The sequence below is a fragment of the Vitis riparia genome, chromosome 7, assembly GCF_004353265.1.
Source record: "Vitis riparia cultivar Riparia Gloire de Montpellier isolate 1030 chromosome 7, EGFV_Vit.rip_1.0, whole genome shotgun sequence".
Lineage (NCBI taxonomy): Eukaryota > Viridiplantae > Streptophyta > Magnoliopsida > Vitales > Vitaceae > Vitis > Vitis riparia.
In genome coordinates this window covers 3,817,735-3,843,548 of record NC_048437.1, presented here as the reverse complement: position 1 = coordinate 3,843,548, position 25,814 = coordinate 3,817,735, and the positions used below count along the sequence as shown (strand labels likewise).

The window sequence follows — 25,814 nt, the reverse complement described above, 5'->3', positions numbered from 1 at the left end:
TCTCATATTCCCATGATGTTCTTTTTACTACTATTTTTTTTTCCGCTATTATTTATTTATTTATTTATTTTCCTTTAATGAGAATTTGGAAAATTTTACTTCTAAGTGGGTTTTTGAGTGGAAGTAACGGGTGTATTTGGAATGATTAAAAAACTTCAACCAACCAAAGCCTTTCTTCACAAGAAAGGGTTGTCGTGGTTGGATCAATTGAGTGATATTATTCTGACTTGATATTCTGGTTTCTTAATAAGGATAAATCAATACACGTCTTGAAATTTAGGACACGACTAGAACCATTAAACTAAATAAAAGGGAGAAGATAAGACTCTCAATCTTAAAAAGAAAATACTCAATCTAAACTTGATTCTAAAAGATAAATTGTTCGTCAAAGTTTTTATATTTTTGAAGTCAACCCTAAAATATTAATAATGTTTTTTATGACACTTATAAATTAAATTATCCAAGTAAACGTTTATGCCAAGTTTTGCCTTTTTATCTTTCTTTCAAAGAAGTCTCAATGAGCTCAAATTTGACTGAAATTTGAGAAAAAATGGAAGCCAAAAAATGGTTGACTTAATTGGTAGATAAAAATTAAAATTTTTACTTTTTTATATTTCAATAAAAAATTGAAAAACAAGACTTGATTAACTTATAAAATAAACTATACTAAAATACCTAAGTAGGTGTTTGATAAATTTTAAAAAATAATTTCTTATTATATAATATATTACTGAAAATGTTATCAAAACAATTGTTAATTAATAACTAAATACTAAGTACTCATTTACATACATTTTCTAATTTTTAAAATATTAGAAAATAATAGTCACTTCTTTATAAGATACCTAATAACTATATATAAAAGTATAAATTTAATTTATAAATTTGAGGTGACTTAGTATAAATTTGAGGTAATAAAGAATATAAATTTGAGGAAATTAAAAACATTTCAAAATTTTTGAAAGTAAATATCTTACTTAGTTTCAAAGAATACCTTTATTTATATAAAAGTTATTATCATTGTTTGTTTCTAAAAATAAAAAATAAGAATGGTATCCAAACAACACTTAAAATGATTTTCTATAAAATGCTTTTATGGAAGCTCTATTAACATAAGTTTTACATAATAAAATGCTTTAACCACCCCATAATTATTTTCAAACATTGTATTTCTACTTTTCAAAATTCAACGACATTTTAATCCACAAAAGCTTTTCCAATTGCCATTATTGAACTTTGAGTATGATCAATCGTGAGGACACTCACAAAAGCTTTTCCAATTTCCATTGAGATGAGAATATGATCACATGCATGAATAGACAAGAATAGTTATCCTTTTTGATAATTCAATCACCTGTCAATAGCTTACCTAAGACATGTTGAATTGAGTTTAATCACATGGATTCAATGAAAGTAGATAGCAAATTATTGAGAGAAAGATATTCTTCACATTGATTTATTGCAACTATAAATGTCAATCAATTAGCAAAAAAGAGAAATTTGAACATAAAGTTGCTTCTGACGTACCAAATAAGGGAATCAAAACTTCATAATCGCAACAGGGAGATGTCATCAACCATGAGGATATAATAATTTTTTTTATCCTTTCTTTTCTTAGTTTTCTTGACTACCAATCAGAAAGTTTCAAAGTAAATAGTTTTTGTGGTGAATTTTCTTTTTCTTTTTCCTTTTTCATTATCTTTTGGGTCAATGTTTTGATTTTGAGAGCTAGTAAAACCTATTTTTGGGTTTTCAGCTTCATATGAGGATAGATATAGCCAAGACACAGGACCTACTCATGCATGTACATCAATTTTTCCATATCACTAAACCAAATGCTGTTTATTTTCCTCGCGTTTATTTCTTTTATCTTAATTTGGTGGGGGCAGAAAACCATGGTTGAAGAATGACTTAATGAGGTGGGGGCATTTGACAGTTGTTAAAGAATAACTCAAGGTGGGGAATAGTGAATATTTTACCTACACCGATTTAAAATTTTTCCACAATAATAATAAATAATTTAATAAAACATGATAACAATAATCCAAAAAAGGAGGATAACAATAGGGATAATACAAAAAATCCTTCTTATATAAGGTAAGAACCTATAGAGAAGATTTCTTCCATTTTAATAAAAGTGAGAATACAAGTCTTCACAAACTTCTACACAATTGAGACAATAATAGAAATATGTCAATATTTAAGATAAAAATTCATCATCTTAGAAATATAAAGAATAAGAAATGATTAGAGAGATTATTGATTAATTAGGAAGTTCCGGTTTTTTTTTCTTTTTTTTTTTTTTTACTTTTTTTCTTTTTTTTGGTGAGGAATCCACTTCATTTTTTAATGCTCTCAACTAAGTATTGTTGTCTCTACAAAACTTGGCTTCCTATAAACTCTTTGGTTCCCCCTTGAGTAGGAATATATAACGGTGGTTTGAGCTTGTATCAATCCATTGCCTATTTCTTTCATTCCAAGTTAGAGATATCCTTAGGTGTGACTTTTTCCCCTTTAAGAGTGTTTGATAGATTTTGATGGTGAGAAAATTTTCGTTGAGAACTTCTACATAGTCCAACTTTTTTTCATTGAGGTTTAGCTTTCTTCTATTTTTATCCTTTTCAAAATTAAGTATCCCTACTATAATTCCAGAGTCTAATACCATTTGTTATGAGGTATATAGCAATTGTTAAATAATGAGGTGGAGAATAGTTGGCACCTATGGGAATAGTGAATATTTCACACACACACACACATATATATTTATATATATATATATATATATATATATATATATATATATATATATATATAACAACCAAAATCCAAGAATATCTAAGTTAAATGACATCATGTATAACATGGAAAAGAGATTAAAAGCCATGAAGAAGATTTCTTCTATTTGAATAATAATGGGAATACAGCTCCTCATAAGCTTCTACTAAGGGGGATTAGTGGAAATACATCTATACTTGAGTGAAAATTCATCCTCATAGAAATACAAAGAATACTCAGAAAGTTTAGAGATTATACCACAATACTTTTTCACAAAAGGTTATAAAGAAAAAACCTCCACACGCAAAGTTGAAGGAATCTCCCATAAAAGCTTCACATTCGCATCTTGATCAGCACCCTTAGCCCTAAAATAGTGTTCAGAAAAACAACTCTTATTCCTTTTTTTTTCTCTCTCTCTCTCTCTCTCTCTCCACAGGGAATTAATTTTGGTTTTTCAACATTTCCAAAAGAAACCCTAGATGGCACCAATGTTTGGGCTTTAAAATACCCATAATGAGTGGCCTGATATATGGCCTTAAAAAACTCTTCATGGGCTGGAAAAATTAGCCTAACAAATTTTACATCCCACCAAAACCATTTCTAATTAAGTAGGTAGTTCGGAAATAAATAACATGTAAATTTAGGTGGTATTTGTTTTTTTACTTAATTCTAAATAGAACTTCAATGCTTAATAGTATTAAGTATTAGGTTGTTTGTTTTTGTAGTATTTTATTTTCATTAAGTATTAAAAAATAAAGAAAAATCAATATATTATTTTTTTTTTAGTTAGAAAAAGTTAAATATTTTGACTTTTTTTATTTAGTAAAAAGCTTATAATAAATCATGAAAAAATAAAAATAAAAACAAACATTTTAAATTCTAAAAACAAATTGCTTTCAACAAAAAACCAAAAAAAAAAAAGAAACATCCTCTTATTCTTCAAATTCAATCAATCGGTAATGAAGATCCACAAAAATACGTGTATATTAATGTTGGGCTGAGAATTAATCTTGAAAATCTAGAAGTGAAAGAGCATGCGCTAGTTTGAATCTTGGCCATCCTGAGCATTTGACTCCCGTAGTTTCCTTTCATCAGAAAGCAGTTTGGCAAACCTGTTCAGATGATAGAACGATAGAAATTAGATGTTGACTGGTAAAATATGATTGATTACAACGTGAAATTCTAGTAAGGATGGAAGTTCAGTCCCTACCTTCTGAGTGCCTCCTCATTAGTGCCACCATTCTTAATGGCTTCATATTCACCCGTATCCAAATTCACCCTTGAAACTGGTTTTTTCAACAACTCCTCACCCACTTTTACAAGCTCATTCATGTTCTTCTTTGTTGCTATATCAGTTGATGCGAGGTCCCCGGTTAATGTAGCTTCCTGGTTTTGCATTCAAGAACACAATGATCACCATAAATATTACGATGGATGTTGGATCAAATGCATTGTACATACAATACATGTTTTAGAATTGGTCTCATTTGAAAAGAAGAAAGAATTCCAAAAAACTTACATCAATTCGGAGGTAGTTCTCTTGGCATCCGAGGGCCTGAAATACAACAGCGTTGTGGTAATCAACCATATCTGCACTTGCTTGGGTAAAGGAATCCACCAATGGAGTGGACCCGTTGTTATATAACCACCCTAAAATTCCCCACTTCGCAGCCATCTTAGCATTGTACTTATGCTCTTGCTTTGGTGATCCACTACCAACTGAGATTACGAGTAAACTGCCATAATCTATGGGCTTGAATGGTGAGAAATCCGGGTTTTTGTCGGTTACCTGCTTGGTCACTTCGCTGATTGCAACCAAGGTCTGGAATTATGGATTGCATCCCATTATGTAAGATGGATGAATTGGTTAGTGAAGGTTTGATCTCAATTGATTTCCAGCAACCAATTTAAGTAGTAAAAGCATTTTACCGGATTACTAGCTGCCAAACCACCATCAATGAGGTTGAATTCTCGTGTGCTCCCTTGATCATCTTGGTTTACAAAATAATAGGCGGGAAGATAGGTCGGTGCAGCTGACGTTCCTATGCATATGTCCGATAATTTAGCATCCAATGATGGGGTAGCTGCCATCTGCAATACAAAATTCTAGTCCAAAGATAAATTCTATGAATGTGACATAAACTAATATCCACTATCATAGATGTTGACATTGGAAGCCATTTTATATATTCTGCCTCTAGCTTCTTCCCATCATCTTAAGACCATTCTTAATTTAAAAATGGACGACTACTCCTGGCTATGGACTGCAAGAAGTAGTTATAAAATGGAAAAGGCACAGGGTTGAATGTTGAAAGAGATAACCTGATATGAAGAGAAGATGGTAGGCTGGAGATTCTTGATGTCAAAAGTTGGAATAACCACATTTGTTAAGGTCTGATCCAACTTCGTGTTTCCTAATAGCTTGTTTATCTGGCTGTGAAGATACTTCCCATCATATTTTGGTCCTGTTAAAATTTTAAAAAAATTCACAACTGAACCAATGATTCCGCTGTGTTTTTGAAAACCCGAAAAAGGACATTTAGGATGGTCAGTCACAATCATCAACTGATATATAGTAAACTGTGATTCTATCTTTTAGTGTACCTCCTCGGTGGAAATATTTTAGGAGAGTGTTCAAAGAGAAAAGGCTTGATTTCGCTTGCAGCATACAGTGGACGATTATTTTGGTTTGGTGCAGCTAGCATTGTTGTTATCAGGCCACCAGAACTTGTTCCTGCGATTACATCAAAGTAATCTGAGAGCCTTGCGTCCTCCCCATCTAGCTTCTGCAGCCACATAACGTGAATATCAAGGGTAGTAGTGTTTGTCTATACAAATACTTGTCATGCATAATAGAAAATAGAACTTTTTTTGTTTGTGTTGGAACATGTTACCTGAAGCTCTGATTCGAGGGAAGCAAGGATAATCCCAGAGATGATCCCTCTAACTCCACCACCATCAATGCTGAGAATTGCGATGAGACTTCCACGAGAAGGAGGTTTAATTTGAAGGGATGATGATGTTCCTTCACCCATCAATGGTTTACTACAAAGGAGCTGTATTATATCAGAAAAGAATAAGCAAATTAATGTTGGTGGAGAAGAGAGTTTTTCAGAAGGCTTTTGAAAGAGGTGAATGGGTTGGTCTCATGAACCCTGCAAAATCATTTATATAAATAAATTCCAGCTCCGTGATTACCAAGAATGAAGAGCTACCTTTCCCAATCCACAGGTGCAAAGCAATTAATAATGAATAAAAAACCATTTTCCACATTCCTTCATTTCTATGAAGTCCTTAGTGTCCGAAAGAGACACCATATTCATTTATTAATCCTTGCAACTGCCAACTGACTTTTTGAACCTATTTGAGGGTGACTTGGTTTCCGGTTTCATTAAACTGTGAAACTGCGCACAAGATCTTTACTACTTCTCCACTTCCAGCACAGTCCGGTCAAAATTAGCAACCCTCGAATGTGAAATAATGGAAAAATAAATTACCAGCCCATTCAAAACAATGCCATAATGATTATTATCGTGAGTTTAAAGCGAAAACTTTAATGTGATTATATTATTATGCCATCATATAATCGTTTGCAACAATGTCCATCTGCAACCAGAGTCAGAAATGTTGGGAGGGGAGGCAAGATAGAAAAAATTTGTTTCAGGGGGGCAGTGTGTCTTCAGCATCCAAATTTGGTTTAATAGTTAGGTCTCTTTTACCTTTAAATCTAATTAACTTAATGACTTAGTAGAAATTTGGTTTTTCAGGGGACACTTGCTCCTCGGGCGTATGCTGGCTCCCCCAGTGTCTGCAATAACTTGAACATCATATTCCATGTGATTTCTTAAATGGGGTTTTGATCGAATAATCTGAAAACTTATTGATATCTAATGAAAGTTTTCATTAAAGATCCAAACCTTCATGATATTGCATGTCAAACTTATTGTAGACCTATTTCTAGACATAATATGCTCTCGAGGCATACTACGTTGATGAATTTTGAATGAACATTTTTATTAATATACCGAGCCCATATATATTATGATTATTAACACTATTTCAATATACTTAAATAAGTCCAAAGAGTTATTTCCTTCTGGGGCATGACTGGCAACTCAAATGTAAATACATTTGAATTGAGACCTTAACTAAGGCACGCATGGTTGCTTGATCAGTTTGAAAAGAATATGAGCTTTCAACATTGATATTTATTAATTTTCTTTGGGTGGCTCAGACTAATACCAATGTAGCTTTTCTGGAGAGTAAATTATTATATTGATGGGCTCCTACTTTTTGGTTCTCAACTTGACTTTATATTTAACTAACTATATGCAATATTGAAGCCAACAGATGGTGATCTGACATATATAGTACACAATTTAAATCACCGCAAGTTAAGCATTCAAGCTTCTGGCTGAATCCAAACAAGAGAAGACCTGTCTTTTTCTTCCCTAGTTGAAATATTTGGGAAAGGATAAGATAAGTGAGATGATTATGAGTATATACATTTATACTTCACTCATCTTTCTAATGCTAATCCAGACTTTTGGTCTATCTTACTTTAATATGCCTCACTTTTTTTTTTCTCTCTCTTCTAAGCTTTCTTGGATCTGATATAAAATGTCCTTTTATTTAATTTTTTTAAAATAGAAATTGATGTCCAAAATCAAACTACGATTTGTCTCACTTTTCTCTTAAGATCTTTTTAATTGCAAAACAAAATATTCAAATAAATGTAGAAGTCTTTATGTATCCAGCTTTTTTACCCTTCTAAAAAGAAGAAAGAGAATTAAAGAGGGGGGGGCGGGGGGTGTGGAACTTGCCCTTCAAGGCACCCGAGAAGACAAAAATAAAGAATTGTTGTTAATAACAAAGACATTGTGTGTGAAAACAAAAACAAATGTGTAATTTGTTGGCAAGAAAGTGGGTCGTGTACGCATGAACGAATGACGATGACACGATGATGAACTTCTCGTTTTATAGTAAAATAAACACATTTAGGTTATCAATAAACATCTCGATTGACCCGTTGAATTAAAAGGGAAAAAAAGAAAAAAGGAAAAAAGAGAAGAGTAGCTCCAAATCTTAAAAGAGGAAAACCCATTCTGAAAAAACATCATATGGTCTGAAATATCCTTTGATTTTTAATTCAATACATTGTTGGTTGCATTTAGGTTCCGCTTATATTTTATGGGACGTATGCAGACTAATTAAAACTAATGTTTTGAAGTCAGCAATAGGCTCCATAAGATAAATTAAAACAATCATGGAGTATAACATTCATAAATTGACTTTTGAGATTTTAAAATTCTGATAATATTATATCAATTAACAATTATTATTTATAGAACGATTCTCCTGTTTAAGGCTAAGCACAAACTCGGCATATTAAAATGATTCTATGTCTAACCCATTATAAAAATAAGTCTATCCAATTAGTTTGGGGATGCATGGTAGATAGGAGTAAGAACTTGTTTGATTATAATTTTTTAAAGTGTTTTTAAAGTTAAAAATATTTGAAGTTATTTTTAAAGTATTGGAAGGTGCTTCTTTAAAAAAACATTTTAGAAACTTTCAAATATTCCTAAAATACTTTTAAATATTTTTCGATACCCTCTCCTCTTTCCCTTTCACTCTTCTCTTCCTTGTTTACTCCCTTCTCCCTCCTTTCCTTTGCATCCAAATGGGAACTCTATATTTCAAAGGCTTTCGTTATCTTCATTCAACATTGTTAAACTTTGTTCCAACATACTCTTCATTTTATAAAGATAAGTTTTGTAAAGTGAATTATGTACAAGATGTAGAAAAAATATCAATTAAAAATTAATGCCCACAAGCATTCCCATCTCACAAAAGGAAAAAAAATTGACATATGTTCATAGTGGACATATATGGGTGCATGAACCTAGATTACACATGCATATCACAATCATCATAAAATTACAATTTCAATTATATTTTATAACCCAACCCTCCATCTCCGAGCAAAAACAATAGGGTATAAAAGTCAATAGTTGACTTAAAATTTTAGACAAATACAATTTAAGAAGTTGTCACTCTCATTTTGTGATAAAAATTATTATTTTAAATATAATATATAATCAAATAATTTGTTTTATTTTTTTTAAAAAAAATATTATATCATTTTTTATTTTTATATATTTAACCAAAAAAAAATTTCAAAATTTTCTTATAATCATAAAAATGATTATTTTTAGTTTTTTTTAATAATATAAATATTCATATATTCTTTTAACATAGATATTTATATATTCTTTTGTAACGAAAAGTTTTGGGTTTATTATTATATTTCCTTTTATAATTAAATTATATATCTATTTTGATCATTTATTCATATTAAAAGCATTTTTTACTTATGCAACATATTGTCAAAAACTTTTTCCAAATTCTTATAAGAATTTTTCACGCTATAGAAAAAAAATATACTTTTACTAAAGAGCTCTAAATTAGATTGACTTGGTCATCTTAGTTAATGTTTCCTAAAAATAAAGATGTTTAGTTAGTAATTTTTAAAAACATTTTTTAAATAACAAAAAAAAAAGTTGTTTGGATAAATAGATTTTATTTTTCTAAAATAAGTTTTATATTTTAATTTTGTAAAAACATTTTAACTTAAATTTATATAATATTAATTAAATTTAATGCAAGACTTATTGAAAATAAAAATACTTTTAATTGTAAACAAATTTAAAAATAAATAATTTTTAGCAAAATATAAATATTAATATTATAATAATATCATAAATTATATGTTTTTATTAATAATGATATTATTTTAGTATGTATTATAAAATATAGATATTAACATATTGATAAATGTATAACTAATTCTTGGTTAAAAATGTATTATAATAACTTAAATATAATAATGATTAATAATATTCTATTTAAAATGAATTTGAAAATGAGAAGTTTTTTTAATAAATAAAAAGTTAAATTTTTCATTATATATTTAATATTTAATTACAGATCAATCATATATTTTGGATTAGTTTTGATTTATACAATTATACTTTAATTGCTTAAGTTATATTTTAATTTCAAATTATTTTTAAAAATTAGTAAATTCATTAAAGAATATATAGCATTACATCTCTACGCGAGAATTTCACACCCTCCACGTAATTCTCATCCATTTCACAGATGAAATCTTCTGAGGAACGGCACTTCTTGTTCCTCATTCTCAGACTTTGATCACAACTAGTCCATGAATCATCTCCCTGCTGAGGCCAAGTGTTCTCTCTCCATGATCTTCATCTCTCCCCTCTATTCTTGCATTAGACTTCTTGCTCAGATTGTCAGTGCTTTCAATGGTAATGATGCACACAGTGCATTGATCAATGGTTAAACCATTAGCAACAATATCTTACATTTGATTGGTGAAGGTTGTCAACCTGAGGTGCAATATATACACATATGAGTCAAGCTATGAACAAGGTCAAGGGCTGGAACCCAATCCATAGTGGGTTATAGTGGGCTCCCATTTGCAAGTGAATAACCCCTATCCTGCCTCGCTGGATACAAATGAAAAGAATTGATGAATTGTTGGGCCTTGAGCTGAAACCTCCATTCCACCTATGCAAGTTAAGACTTAAGAGCATGGTTGACAACATACCGGCTTATGGAAACCTGTATTTTCTGCTGTTGGTTTCGACTTCAAGTCTGGAGCATGATTAAAAGGTATAAGTCTTGATGGCTGCCAGCGTGATGAAACATTAGAATGCTTAACATCACCACTTTTTCCCAACATTTTTTTCATGGTTGAAACCAATTAGTCAGCTGCTGTGACACCACAACTCGACTTAGCAGACAGCATAAATCCAACAACACCAAGCAATACCATGTTCATGGGCCGGCCGAGTATTGCGGCGGCCTCTGCTCACCTGTTTTCCAGTATTCTTATTGGCAATTGAACTTCGGTTTTGGTCTCCCTCATGTTGAATTTCAGTGTTATCCTTGCATCAAACCATGTTGCCCTGATTTTTCTGTCATCCCCTCAAGCTCAACTTGACTGAAACCTCTGCGCAATCTGAAATCAATCTCCTGATCCTCTCAAGGAATCTCTCCAACGCTTTTAAATGGTCTCCTCCATCTCTGGATTTCAGTACTATCATATTATGGAGATACACCTCTACATCTCGATACATCATATTGAAACAGTGTAGTTGCGGCTCTTTGGTAAGTGCTGGGCCCTGCATTCTCTGGCCCAAATCGCACGGCTTGTAGCAGTATGTGCCCCACTCCGTGATGAAGGTACATGATTTTATGCATAGATGATGCCCTAACATCACTGCTTATGTAAATTCCTTTCTAGATAATATCTGTCAATCATTTAATGATGCATTCTCTGGAGCATGCACGTCTCTGTGAGCCAAGTTCAACTCTAGGCATGTGCACGATATATATGAACTGACCTTTAGTATGCTCTCATGTTGAAGCCAAATCCAGGAATTTTGGGTCAAAATGGCCCATGTATTAAAAAAAAATTATTAAATCTAACCATTTTATGAAAATTATGTTCAAATTGGTTTTTTTGGTGCCTCATAAGAACCATGTCAGAAATATATATATTTTTTAAAATTTTAATTAAAGCATCAATTGACAATTAATGCTTTATTTTTTACCTGAAGTTGCAATTACCAATTGAGACTTTAGTTTTTGAACTGAAGTCTCAATTATCAATTGAAACTTCATTTTTGAACTAAAATCTTCATTGTTAACTGAGGTTTCAATTATTTTTTTTTAACTTTAAAATCTAATTAAAAACTATTAAATTATAGTTTATTATTAAAATAAAAAATATATATTTTAGTAATAAATTATTTATATTTAAGTTTAAGAATCTAGTATTACTTCAACAAATATAAATTGATAGATACAAGATATTATAAATGAATATTTTATTTATTAATAAATTAATAATATTAAAATAATAAATTTATATAACATATAAATAAGAGATAAAATTGTATAATTTATTAATTTAAGATATTTAATTTTTTTAAGATATCAATTTATTTACATTATGTCAAATTTATCTATAGGCTCTCTCCTTACGGAGGCATACGAGATTATATATGTTTTTTTTTCTTAATATATAAATGTTTAATTGGTATTTTTTATGACTTTAGTGAAACTATTAAAAATTATATTTTACCATAGACTTTTTCTAACTAATTTCAGTCACGTATATATTGAATCAGAGGCTGAAACTCTACAAGTTGATTGCTAGAGCTTATCAATCTAGGGATTAGCTTTATTGTTGCTTTCTTTTGTACATCACTCGCCGCCACAATCTGAGCCAGAGCCCCCCACGGGACACCATGGACGTCATGCCATGTGTTCTCACTATCTTGAGAACAGAACAAGATGTCACAACACAAAGGCTTCCTACTTCAGTTGTGCGTATTAGACTCCTGTTTTATAATGCATACCTAAACCAGCATGAATAATCCACATATCAAGCATTCCACTAGGTAAGAAGGATCTGAAAGTAGAGTTTTGCAACTGCGCAGATCCAGACAAATTATAGAAATCTGCAAATTCTCCATTATTTCAGTAAACCCATGAGATACCACCCTCTGAGTTCAGAAATTTCTTCTTTTCACCTATCAAGCTCTATCTCTCAAACCATTCCACAACTTAATCACCTTTGATATCCAACTTGCGCTTCAAATTAAGGTAAAAATTCCCATCATTCTTTTTAGTTCATTTGTCTGTGTTGGATTGTGAAGCTAGAAATTAGTCTTATTGCTTTAAGCACTGATGCCAAGGGTCTAGCTTCTCACTGGTTCGTAGGAATTGAGATGCCTAGTAAGCTTACAAGGGTTTAAAGGGGGTAGCGCAGCCTTTTTCTATTGAACAACAAATTTGCTCTTTATGATTTATGATTTCTTTTCAAAAGAGAAAAATTTAGAAATATTTTAAAAAATAATAATAATCCTTAAATTGTGAATATAACCCTGCAGGTGTTTTCATGAAAAATAACTTATTTTTTATATAAATGTTGTTTATCATTTTAAATATTTATAGATGAGTTTTAAAAGACAGTTATTTTTATAAAAAAAAATAATAAAAACATTTTTATCCAAATAAGACCAAAAAAGGATAGGAAATCAAATTTTAAAAATTGAGTTATTTTAAAAACCCTTTTAATTAAATAACCTAAAAATTAAAATGTGAGCCCAATTGAGAAGAAAAAGCTTTTAGCATTGTAATCTTTTTTATTTTGATTAATAAATTTTTAAATGTTGGTGTAATCCATATACATAGGAATCACAATGATGATTGAACCATATTCCAAATCTTTTATTTCAATAAGGATGTGGATTGGTTAACAATTTAGCATTGTTTCATTTGATTATAGCATAACTTCCCTTAGTGTACAAGTAGTAATTCCCATCGGTAGGTGTTGTCCCACCCCCTCCCTACGGCCCTTGATATGGCCCAATGCAATCGAACTAGTGTTTCTATCATATTGGGCACATATTCATCCAGCAGGCCAGGTTCATTTCATTTGGCTGGCCTTGAACTGCATTCATGTCGTAGTGTGAGAAAAGATGCGTGCATGGAGTGTATCGTGCGAAGCTTTCAATGCCTTGACATCAACATCACCGAATTGCCTCGGGGTCGGGTTGTCATCCTCGAAGCAAAAGCTGCATTGTTGATGTGCTCTCCAAGAATTCATTGTCTCAAAGAACTGAAGTGACAGGCGGCGCTCGCTAGATAATAATAATAATAATAAATAGGTAAAAAAAAGGTGATAAAGAAATAAGAATAAAAAATTAAAATAAAAACAAAACAAGTGTAAATGGGGCATATCACGTGTTTAGAAAATGATCCTTCAATAATTGCCTTAAGTGAGATAGTAATGGTGCTGCTAAAATACTTGATACTTGGAAAATGTTCAAATACATGCATTTTTTTTTTTATCCACGTAATGTAATACAAAAATCATTTGATCTTTCCTCGAGAATGTCCTTTAAATTTCATGTGTTTTCAATTTGAGATTTTTAAGTGCATTTTTAAAGTAATAACTTTAATATCTTCATTCAATAAAAATTTAAAAAAGTCCTTTTAGTTACCAAAATCTTCAAATTCACGATGTCGTTAAACACAATCAATAAATGCATTCAAACAAATTAATATTCACTTTGGTATGATTTAATTTTTTTTTTAAAGAAAAAATCAATATGTTAACTTTGACTCTAAAAGGTTTTATATTCACTCTAAGTTTGATTATGAGCTATAAAAGAGCTTCCAAAATAAACATTAAGATCTTATATGGTAATTATTTTTTAAAACTATTCTAAAAAATAGTTTTTAAGAACAATTTCTGAAAACTGTTATATAATGTTTTGTAAAATAAAAACATGTTTGAGAACTTAAAATGTTTTTAGCCTATTTTTTATTTTTTAAAAATAATTTTTATATCCACAACTTTAGTTTTTATCATTATATATGTTTGTATAATTATTTTTTAAAATCGTTCTCAACAAACAAGTAAAAACAATTAAAAATAACTAAAAAATATTGTCTAAAAACACTCTTTTTCTGATAATAAAAAACAGAAAATAGTTTTTAGTTGTCAAACGTATTTTCTAGTTTTTTTTTTCTTAAATTAAAAAAATTGTTACCAAACATACCCTAAACTTTTATTTCTTCTTCCAATTAGATAATCTTTCACCAATAAAACAAGTATCACTTACTCTCTAATATATGGTTTGAAAAGATGGCAATATAAACAAAATATAATATCTTTTCTTCTATTATACTTCAACCAATTAGTATATTATTAAATTAAATTAGGTTAAATGATTGTAATATTTTTGTAAAATTCTTAAAAGAAAAGTTATATTTTCAAGACTAACAAAAACCTTTCTATAAATAAGTTATTTGAACTTGAGCTTAAATATTAATTATAATCCAAAATCAATTTAAGTTCATAACCTATGACTTATAAAAAGATTCTCTTGGTTGATTTCAATGGATTTTGTTTTAAATTATTTTTCTTCTTTTCCTTCTCCCTTTTTTCCTTTTTTTACCATCCTTTTTTCCTCCTCTTCCTTCTTTTCCTTTTCTCTTTTCCCCAAAACGTGAACATTTTTTTTATTTTTTTATTTTTAAAGACAAATAACTAGTTCAATGAAATGATTGCCAAAAAAAGACATTTACAAACTTAGCCTAATGATATTCCCCACCACCAACGCCATATTATTTCAGATTACGTTTTGGTATTGATATATCTTTTATATATATATATATATATATATATGTGCACTCTAATAAAAGATAAACAGTTTGAGATTGGGATAAACAATTTAGGCTTGAAATATCAAGAGTTATAAATTTAAGTTTATTTAATATTTATAGTCTATGATATAAGAGTGAATAATATAATGAAAATCAAGTATTGACTAAATGAATCAAACTAAACATAAGCTAAACCAAAATTAAACAAATTTATAAAATGCAAAAGACTTGCTACTATTCATTTTTTGAAAGATGAAACACTATTTCAAATACAAATATTAATGTTCATTTAGTGTTGTATTGTTTCATGTTTTAAATTAATTTTCCCACTACATAAAATTTATAACTTTTGAAAATTTATTTTTATAATTAACAAATATAATACCAAGATACGATCAAATCCAAATTATAGCAAATTAAGAAGTCTAATAATTTGGTTTTCAAAATGAAAAACTCATGTAATTCACTCATAAATTGAAGGTTGCAAAAATATATGAAATTAAGATAGTTTTTAGGCTATGAGTGGTCATATTTTATAAGAATATATAAAGTTAAAGTTTCATTCTGCGGAGAGGTATATAAATCGTCATAGGATAAACAATAGTATATATTATAGAGAGAAGGGGATCATAGGATAAATAATAGCATATGAGAGAGAGAGAGAGAGGTATATAAATCATCATATGATAGATAATAACATATATTATATATTGAGATAAGGGGGTCATAAGATAAATAATAGCATATATTATATAGAGAGAAAAGGGGGTCACAGGATAAATAACATCATAGGATAGATAATAGCATATAATATATATTGAGAGAAAGGGTCATACGATAAATAATAGCATATACCATAGAGAGAGAGAGGTATATAATAAATATTAACATATAAGAGAGAGATAGAGAGAGAGGTATATAAATCATCATAGGATAGATGATAACATATATTATATATAGAGAGAAGGGGGTCATAGGATAAGTGATAACATATTCCATACAAAGATATATATATATATACAGATAAATAATAACATATACTATGTATAGAGAGAAGGGTGTTATTGTTTTATAGTGATGCATAAAAGTCTTTTATAACTTCAGGTTATGAGAACTTCTTGTCTTTGCATGGTTCAATATAGCTCGCTATGAAAGTTTTATTTTTATCTTTTACATGGTTCTACATATAATTTAATCAAAACTATAGTTGACATTCAATTTGGAATAAAAGACTAAATAAAAATTTAATAATAAAAAATAATAAAATAATTGCATAGCTTATAATTTACAATAATAGTTAATTTGAGTCAAGTTTATGAGTAATAAAGAATAGGTTAGTTTCCGTTTTCTTAGGTGCGGTTTGTTTTTTTATTAAATAAAAAAGTAAAAATATTTGAATTCTTTATCAATTAAAAGTAACTTATTAATATTAATCATCATAATTAAATTATCAAGTTTATTTTAATTATGTTAAATGATATCAATAGATTACTTTTAATTGAAATATTTGATTTTTTTCTTAGTAAAAAAATAAACACTTCCTAAGTCATTTTTCATGCCTAACTTTCAAATCATATTTTATAGCTTTTAATAAATTATTATCTTATGGTTTGTGGATATTAGAGATTATAAAATTAAATTTTCTACCTCTATAGTTTTGGGCTATGAGAAAAAACTGTAAAATAATTAACATAATTTACAGGATTATAATAATAAATATTTTATTTATAATCATGAAGATTATATAAATATCTAAAAGGTCTACCACGAGAAATGATGATGACATCCACCAGATTTTATACTTATCCAACGCTTTGGCCCTCTAGAAGGTTGAACAAGTCAATAAAAACGAGCAGTTGTAGGATGAAGACTTCCATCTTGTAATAATTTCCACGGAGGAGAAACAAAAAGATGAGAACAAAGTAATTAATTGTCTTGGAATGTTTTTCCTCCCAAGAACATGAAATTTCTGCGCTTATGTTTATGTTCAAGGACATGTATCACATCAAGGACTTAGATGCTTGACATCTTTTCGTTATATGATTGGACTTCTCGTACTCTTCATGCCATGAATTGCTCTCACCAGTCACCCCATTATACAAATTTGGGATGGCGCCCCTTGTGGGGGTGCCGGCACTATTTGAACCAAGTTGCGACATGTGGTTAGGAATGGGATAGTTTCATTAAATGGTGGTACAACACCACCTATTATTTGCCTCATATATGCTTCGTATATAGGTTTATATATAGTGGCACTTGTTCCTAGTGGGACATACTATGATTTTAATTTTATTTCTTGATCACATCTTACTCTCCTAATTAATTAGCCAAAATAGGTCTTTTAAAATTTTTAACAAGGGATATCCTATAATATTTTGTTTTTTATTGATACAGAAAAGGGAATATGAAATTGCTTTCATATTCCTAATTTAAAAAATTTAAAGAGAAATGCGAGTGATAAAAAATTATAGAGGAAGTAGGTGGAAAGAAAAGTAAAGAAAAGAAAAGAAAAGAAAAAGATTTAAAATTAAAAAATATTTTAATTAATTTTAATTATGTTATATTTATTTTTTATAATAAAATTAAATATGATTTTTTTAGGGTTGTTTTTCTTCCTCTACTACTTTTTTTAGAACAAACATGATGAAATTCAATTTTTTCCTTTTCCTTTATCAAACTTTTTTCTCTTTTTAATTTTTTTTAATTTTTTTTATTGTGGGCCAAAAAGGAGGAAGGGGGTTATTTAATTTCACATGTGATTTTAATTAAGTAAAAAGTTTTTTTTAAAAAAAATCCCCTTAAAATTAGCAATGGATCATATCATATCTTTATTTTGACATTTGTTTTTGTGCCTTTTCACATTATCTTTCATCATGGTGGGCAAATTTTACCACACCCTTTTCCATAATCACCAACCCTGTTCCCTCTTTCAGATAAAAAAAGCAAGTGGATTAAAGCTAATGATTTAGTAACATGTCACCAAATTGCACTAGCAATGATCCTCTAAACGAGGAGCCTGCAGCTACACTACTGCAAAACCAACCTCACCAAAAAAAGTCATTATTTTCCAAATTAAAGCTAAAAAAATACTAAGCCCTTCCCCTACATACATTTTTCACACCCACTTAAAAAATATGTGCCTTTTTTCCTAATCAAAGGCAAAGACTCCATTACTTAACCAAAAAAAGAAGTAAAGTACAATAATTGAAGATACCCGCCTAAACTTGGTGATCATATCATATCATTTTCGCACCCACATCCAAATTCCAAAATCATTCCATTCTCACATGCCGGTATAAAAAGGCAAGAGCTTTTTTCTCTCTGGGGCATATAAAAATATGTCACCATTATAGGTGTCCCCACCCTCCCTCCTCCCTCCTCCCTCTGGCTCTCCCAAATATAGCCGTTCCATCAATGAATTTCTTGAAAAATAAGCCAAACATGATTATTATAGCTGTCAGCATAACGCCTAAAGTCACACTTTCACACCCTTTTCATTTTTTATTTTCTATCAAAAAAACATTTTCCTAGTAAACAATCAGGTAATTGGGGCAGGTATTGAATTTGTTATGAAAGAAAGGAAAATTTTTTTTGGCCAGTCAATGTCTAAGATTAATAATAATAATAATAATAAAAAAGACTTATAATCATATGTTTTTTAATTGATTAGAATTTTCTAGTATGGTATGGAAAGGTGGGTTTTTATTTTAGGTAAAAAATAATGGTGATAAAATAAATAAAAACTCCAAAAATAAGAAAATTGGTAACAAGTCTTCTCTATTTTTGGTGGAGGTGGGGAGGTGACAGGGATTTGGATGAGCCCTCTTGTTTCTTCCCCTAAGCTCGATAATAAAATTCCATAGAACCAGTCAATAGGCTGTTGAGCCACTCAAAATACTGAGTATTCTCTGGAAAAGTAAACTCTCCTTTTCCTTTCATTTTTAATGTTGACATCACATGCGTAATAACTGGAAAAGATATTTCCCACATTTCTTTTGTAAAATCCTCTCATTATTCAAATCAAAGAACAAAACCAGTGGTTTCTTTTGGGAATTCAGTTCAAAACCCATGAAAATTTGTGGTTTAATCAGTCTGGGTAATGTTAGAAACTTGCATTTAATGGAGGTTTGTAGCTTTGAAACCCCTTTATTACCCTCTTTAAGCCCTTTTAAATCTGGTTGGAGGACAAGAAAACAAAGAAAATGGTAAAAACCCAAGAAAGAAAAACAAAATCGTTATATTTTTTATTTGAAATGATTCGGCCGTCGAGATTCAAACAAAAGTCAAAGTGACAAGAGGCCTGTTGCGGCAAGGGGTTGCCCTCATGTCGGAAGATACTAAATTGGATTTGGCAAATGACACACGTACGACGGCAGCTACTAGGGAAATAAAAAAATGAAAAATTTGAAAAAGAAAAAAGGGAAAGAAAAATGTGAAACTGGCCAGCAACAAGAGGGAAGGCTCGCTTTACAAAGCATTGTTCCAAAGGAAGACTCCGAGGCTGAGTATTGCGGAGGGGTATGAGCTCAGAGAAGTCTGTCTTACTGAGAGTCTGAGCTCCATTGATATTTACTCATTTTGTGCTTTCATTCTTCTATTTTTTCCTTTCTGGAGTAACAATGGCAGAAGATCTCTGTTTCTTCAACAAGGTACATCCCCTGACTTTGACTAAAGAAATGGATTGAGTTGTTCTGAGAAACTCACCCTTTTTCTCTTTTCAATGGGTTTGCTTTCTGTTGTTGATTTGTGGATATGGTGAATATTCAGGCGATTTTGGGGGATGTATGATGTTTTAAAACATTTCCCATACTTCTTCTTTTGTTTTTTTTTTTTTTGGAATTTTTTTCAGTTTTTTTGAGGGTTCTTTTTTCCAAGAAATGTGTATTGAAGATATACCCAGGTGGGATTGAAGAAATAATGCTAGAAATCTTATGATGAAAGTGTTTAAATTAATTAACACATCTTGTATTCATAGTTTGTGGGCTTATTTTGAATACTCATATTCTATTATCTCTGTTCTTTACTGCTGTTGTTCTTTGAGTAGTAGTACTTCTGTTTCCAGTTTCAACTCATGTTTTTCTTTAATTCCCCTTGCTCAAATCTAACTGGAATGCGAATTAGGAACTTCATTTTTTTTTTTTTTGGTTTCTGAAATACCCATCTCACTCTTCTTCTTGTTTTGTTTTGTTTGGTTTTTTGTTTTTGGTAAAGTTAGGGCATTAAAGGTCTGTTTTCTTTTTCTCATCACAGGACACCCTCATCATAAAGCCTCCTAAGAAATCTCCAAAATTGTTAAGGATGACTGTTCTGGTGTTTGCAATGGTGTGTGGTGTTTACATCTGCTCAATCTGTCTAAAACAGATAAGCATCCACACCAAGGCTAAGTTTGAAAACTTTTGGGTTGTTGAGAGACCTTCTGATGATCATAGCATCCAAATACCACAAATTTCAACTTTTATCGGGTAATTGAGATTACACGCCTCCCATTTTGAATTTGGGGTTTTCTCAATTTGCTTAAATTTTGTTTTGATGTATTACCAGAGACAAGAACTCTTGTTATGTTAATGGCTTCAACATGAAAGAAATTCCCAATGTGCATTATCCGAAACCTCGAACTTTTAGCAGGTAACTTACAATTGATGCATTAGGTTTTGAATTTGGGCTCCCTTGTGAAAATGAATTTGCTCATTTTTCATTTGGGGTGTGCTTGCAGGGCTGAATGTGCAAATAATCCTGTGAGATTCTTTGCTATAGTGTCACTACAGAGATCAGGAAGTGGATGGTTTGAGACACTATTAAATAGTCATATTAATGTGAGCTCAAATGGTGAGATATTCAATGTTTATGATAGGAGGAAAAATATTTCTTCAATTGTGAAGACGCTAGATAAAATTTACAATTTGGACTGGTTCAGTAGTGCTTCCAAGAATGAGTGTTCAGCTGCAGTTGGCTTCAAGTGGATGCTGAATCAGGTAAATACTTTCTTCAAATTTAAGTTCCAAGCTCACTTATTTGAACTTTTTACATGGCTGCTTCCATTGAGGAGTACTTAAATATGTATATCTGAAAAATATATAACCGTGGAAGTAATTTAATCATAAAAAGCCTCAACTGGATCACAAAACTACTGACCTCTAATGCATCTTATCTCTTAGGCCTTATTAGTCCAGATGGGTATCAAGTATGAATCGATTCTGAAGACTATACAGCTGCTGCAGGGTACTCCAGCTCACGTGCAAATCTTTAAAACCATGCCCTTCATGTAATATAGAGCTCTTTAGATGGCAGCTGAACTGAAATCCCCTGCTTTTTGATACTCGCTACCTGTTTTCCTCCCCACCCCTCAGAGAGAGGTTGCAGCTAATCACTTGATAACCTTGAAATTTTAATCCCTAATGTACTGAAAGTTGGGGTGTTTTTTATTTCTCTTGTGCACCATATAGTTAGTATTGGGCAAACTGGTTAGCTTGCCGCAAATTTACTATTAAGTGTTTATTCCTTATTCCCTGTAAAACTATACCAGATGAGCACATTCTCGAGTGTCAGTGACACTTGGGATGATTGGTGAGCCAAAATGGTGATGCATTACAACACCCGTTTTAGTGAGATAAGGAAATGAGGTCATATTGAAACAGACAAAATCATGATTGTAATTTGGTTGGTATAGATAGGTTCAAGGATGGTACCTTTAGATGATTAAATGTGAGTTGCAAAGATTATTACTTGGTTGGAGCATTGCTATTAGAATTCTCATCTATTGATATGTTACATAAAAAAGCTTACTCTCATTTAGGGTTCTTGGTACACTTGGCAGTTTCATTTGGTGGACCATCTTTTCCATTCCCTTCTTAGGAAGTTTTATGATAGGTTTCTTGATACATAAGGAACTAAAAGAAAAATTGAGTCTCATGGAGTATTGATAATAAATGTGGCTTATAAAGTGGTGGTGTTGCCATCACCACCCCAATGACTTCACTTTCCCGAAGAAGAACATTTGGGTGGATAAGGTTCCAACTAAAGCTGCTTTTTTTGCTTGGGAGGCCACTTGGGGGAAGATTCTCACCCTGGATAGGCTTCAAAAACAGGGGTGGTAGCTCCCTAACTATTGTTTTTTGTGTGGTTGTGAAGAAGAAACTGTAAATCACATTCTTTTACACTGTACAGTAGTTAGGGTCCTCTGGGAGATCATTCTCGCCTTGTTTGGGGTTCTGTGGGTGTTCCCAGAGATAGTTAAAAAGGTGTTATTCAATTGGAAAGACCCTTTTGTGGGGAAAAAAAGGAAAAAGATTTGGAATTCCATCCCGTTGTGTATTTTTTGGACGGTTTGGAAAGAGAGGAATATGTTAGCTTTTAGGGGAGGGTCTTTAGCTATACAGAAGCTCAAAAATTCTTTTGTTTGTAATCTTTGGAGTTGGGCTCGGGTGTACATTGGTGGGGAGTCCTTATCTCTCTTAGGCCTTTTGGAGTGGCTAGAGTCCACTTAAGGGCTGGTGAGGGTGTTTGTTTTTTGTGTTGTTTGGGTTAGGCTGCTGTGTATACTCCCTGTATGCCTTGTGACTTTTTGCCTTTTAATCTATTGCTTGCTTATTTATCAAAAAAAAAATAAAGTGGTGGTGTTGCCTTATAAAACATCACAAAAGAAGATAATTTGTGATCTTTTACATGCAATTTTTTGACAGCAATAAATGAGGAAGTGGATTTGCTCTGGTTCTACTTTGTTCTAATGATAAAGAAATTGGGGGAGGTTGTCTTTGTGTTGTTTGTTGAGATTTCCCATAAGATGATGGTATGTCATATTATTTGTGATGCGTGTCAAAGCATACAAAGTAAACCTATCGTTCTTGAATTCTTTCTAGAAAGAAACATGCGAGTCTCTTTTCTCTTCTTTTTGGAGTTATAGTTTCTCCTTTACAGACCTCAAATGCTCTTATGCTCTCCTATATTTACTTTTTGTGTTACCAAATGCAATATGGGTATATGGTGCCGATTAGTTATGATTATTATCACTTGTTCATAGTTGAACAGACAGGTGTTGAAATACTTCAACTGGACTGTTGTGTGCTGCCAATTCCAGTTTTGTTTCATTTGAACATCAGGTGCATATTATCTTGCGTCACGGGAAGGAAATTATTCATTCTCTAACAATACCCAACGATCACACCAACAGTTTGAGAGCTATTCATTAAGTCATTGTTCATACTTTCTGCACTTTTGACACTAACTGGTAGTGGGTTTTCCAGTTTCCGAGACAATCCCTTGTGTCATACTTGCGGGGATATTTAGTGACATAAGCCTAGATATAGCATATATATGATTGTAGTGCTTCATGTTTTCTTTTGTTGGAGGAAACACTGTTTCTACAACCAGAACAATTCTGAATGTGTAGGAAGAGCCTGAGTTTTCTTTATGGTTAATGCAGGGATTGATGGAGCACCACAAAGAAATAGTGGACTACTTCAAAAATAGAGATGTTTCTACAATATTTCTCTTCCGCAGAAATCTATTGCGTAGGATGGTTTCAGTGCTTGCCAACTCTTATGATCGGGAGGCTAGGGTATTGAATGGAACACACAAATCTCATGTTCATTCAACAGATGAGGTTTTGTGACACATTCTGCCTTTATATCTTTCTCATTCTCTCTCTCTCTCTCTCTCTCTCACACACACACACACACACACACACGCTTATTCTCTCTCTAATTCTTTGCTGGTAATTTTTGTAGGCTGATATGCTTTCAAAATACAAGCCTACAATCAATGCCACAACTTTGATAACTGATCTGCAGCAAGTGGAGAAGACAGTTGCCAAGGCTTTAGAGTACTTTAATAGCACCCGGCACATTATCCTGTACTATGAGGATCTTATCAAGAACCGCACTGTAAGGATTATCCTGAAATGTGCCATAAATTCTTGGGGAACTCCTTTTTAAAGTCCCTTTTTTTTTTTTTTTTTTACTTACTGCAAATAATTTATTTGCTGACAAGGATTTCAAACTATGCTGAAAACAATGCCTGAGTAAAAGCCAATGCTTATTTTTGGGGAACAAGTTTTGGTGGCTCCTCTCCCTCAAATGTGTTCTTGAAACATTTCCAAATTCTCATAGATTTTTTTCTTTCTTTATTTTTTTGTTTCTCTATTCATAAATCGTATTACTCCCATTCTATCAAGAATTCTGAGCACTTCTTTCTTTCTTCTTTTTTGGATGTCATCAAATGTATGGCTTCCATCTTTAACTGCTCACTCTGACCGAACATCAACATACAATACTATAGTGTGATGCTTTGTATATATTCACATATATTTCTTGTAATCATGCCTCCTCTTGTTGGTCATCGTTCTGCTTGTTTGTTGCAGAAAACAGAAGACATTCTAGAGTTTCTGAAGTTGCCGCATATGGACCTAGCAAGCCGTCAGGTTAAAATACATAAAGGAGAACTATCAATTCACATTAAGAACTGGGACGATGTCAACAAGACACTCCAGGGAACCTCGTATGAGCATTTCCTCCAGGCTGATTATTAAACACCGAGTCGTCTAACTCATGAAGTGGTGCAATAACCGACTTTGCTAATTCTCATCACAGAAGCTGATAGGATTACTTGCCCATTGAAAATTTGGCTATAATGCTGGCATGTTGTTTCGGCCTTTGTTTTTTTTTTTTTTTCGTTTTTGCTTCTATACTATTTTGCTCAATAAGTCGTTGACCCCTACTCTTTTCCCTGCTCAACAAGTCGTTGACCACTACACTTTCCCTTGCACAACAAGTCGCTGACCACTACACTTTTCCCTTTTCCTTTTTGTACCATAGCTGAATATATATAGATACAATGTATATTTCAGTTGATCATTTTCAATGAAGATAAGCAATTACTGAAACTATTGCAGGCTTTCTGGTTTCGGTTTTCATATTTTGCGTGGATTGTTCAATGGCTTCGTTGTATGGCTTGAAATCTTGTATGGACTTCAGCGAGAAACTCATTAGAAGATTGATGATGAATTATGCGTTGGCTAGCTAGGTTTTGTATTTTATTAATTCAACAGGAGCAAGGTAACCTCTGATTAATTTCTGTCTGCTGCAAAAAATCCATGAAAAAAATAAACTAAAATGAAGTTTGTACTCATTTTCCCACATTAGGGAAGTTTATATATTCGAAACTTGGGTTGCCAAAGGCGATTGCTGAAGGCCTAGATTGGTGGAATGCGGGGACTTCAAACAAAATGGAACTGCAGCTACAAAAACTGTAGGCATGGCTACAACTTCAAATTAATGCAAAAAGAGAATAGGCTCTTGAAGGCCCAACTCACTTGTAAGACAGTCTAGGACTTGTGTCTTGTGATGTAAATTTGGGCTTTCAATGGGCTGGCCTCACCATCTTCAACTCATAAGTGAAAAAAGAACCACAACTTCCCAATTCACATCAGAATACACAGTAAAATTTCCTCTCTAGTTGCTTTAGAAAATCAGAAGTACATTGTTAAGCTTTTCCAGTTCTATTTATTTGGTGGAAGGGAAAAGAAGTTCCAACACAACTGGCCACAAAGATGCTCCAAAAGCCAAATAAACTTTCAGGTTTTTAGAGGCTGAAGCTGTGACTTGCTAACATTCAAAAGCCTGCAAAAAATACAATTAGTAAAAGAAGGGTTCAGCAGAGTTGAGGATTTCTGGTTGGAATGCTGACCATGTCCGACTGACAACACCAAGTTCTATGTGAACGTGGTCAGAGGAAAAGAGCAAAGAGAATGAAAACAATGTTATAATAACCTG

At 31.6% G+C, this 25,814-nt stretch overlaps 2 protein-coding genes across 2 annotated transcripts; one reads left to right on the top strand and one right to left on the bottom strand.

Moving 5' to 3' along the window:
• Positions 1-3,685: 3,685 nt before the first annotated feature.
• Positions 3,686-5,911, bottom strand: LOC117917859 (patatin-like protein 1). Its single transcript, XM_034834298.1, has 7 exons — positions 5,670-5,911; positions 5,380-5,561; positions 5,098-5,284; positions 4,705-4,866; positions 4,295-4,597; positions 3,986-4,161; positions 3,686-3,887 (listed from the first exon to the last, which is right to left on the bottom strand). Exons 1-7 carry the CDS (start codon positions 5,808-5,810, stop codon positions 3,815-3,817), a joined length of 1,224 nt encoding a protein of 407 aa, XP_034690189.1. The 5' UTR covers positions 5,811-5,911; the 3' UTR covers positions 3,686-3,814.
• A 13,559-nt stretch (positions 5,912-19,470) lies between these two features.
• Positions 19,471-24,925, top strand: LOC117917426. The gene is made up of 7 exons (XM_034833704.1): positions 19,471-19,697; positions 20,299-20,510; positions 20,590-20,673; positions 20,762-21,020; positions 23,468-23,647; positions 23,772-23,927; positions 24,404-24,925. Exons 1-7 carry the CDS (start codon positions 19,668-19,670, stop codon positions 24,569-24,571), a joined length of 1,089 nt encoding a protein of 362 aa, XP_034689595.1. The 5' UTR covers positions 19,471-19,667; the 3' UTR covers positions 24,572-24,925.
• The last annotated feature ends 889 nt before the right edge of the window (positions 24,926-25,814 follow it).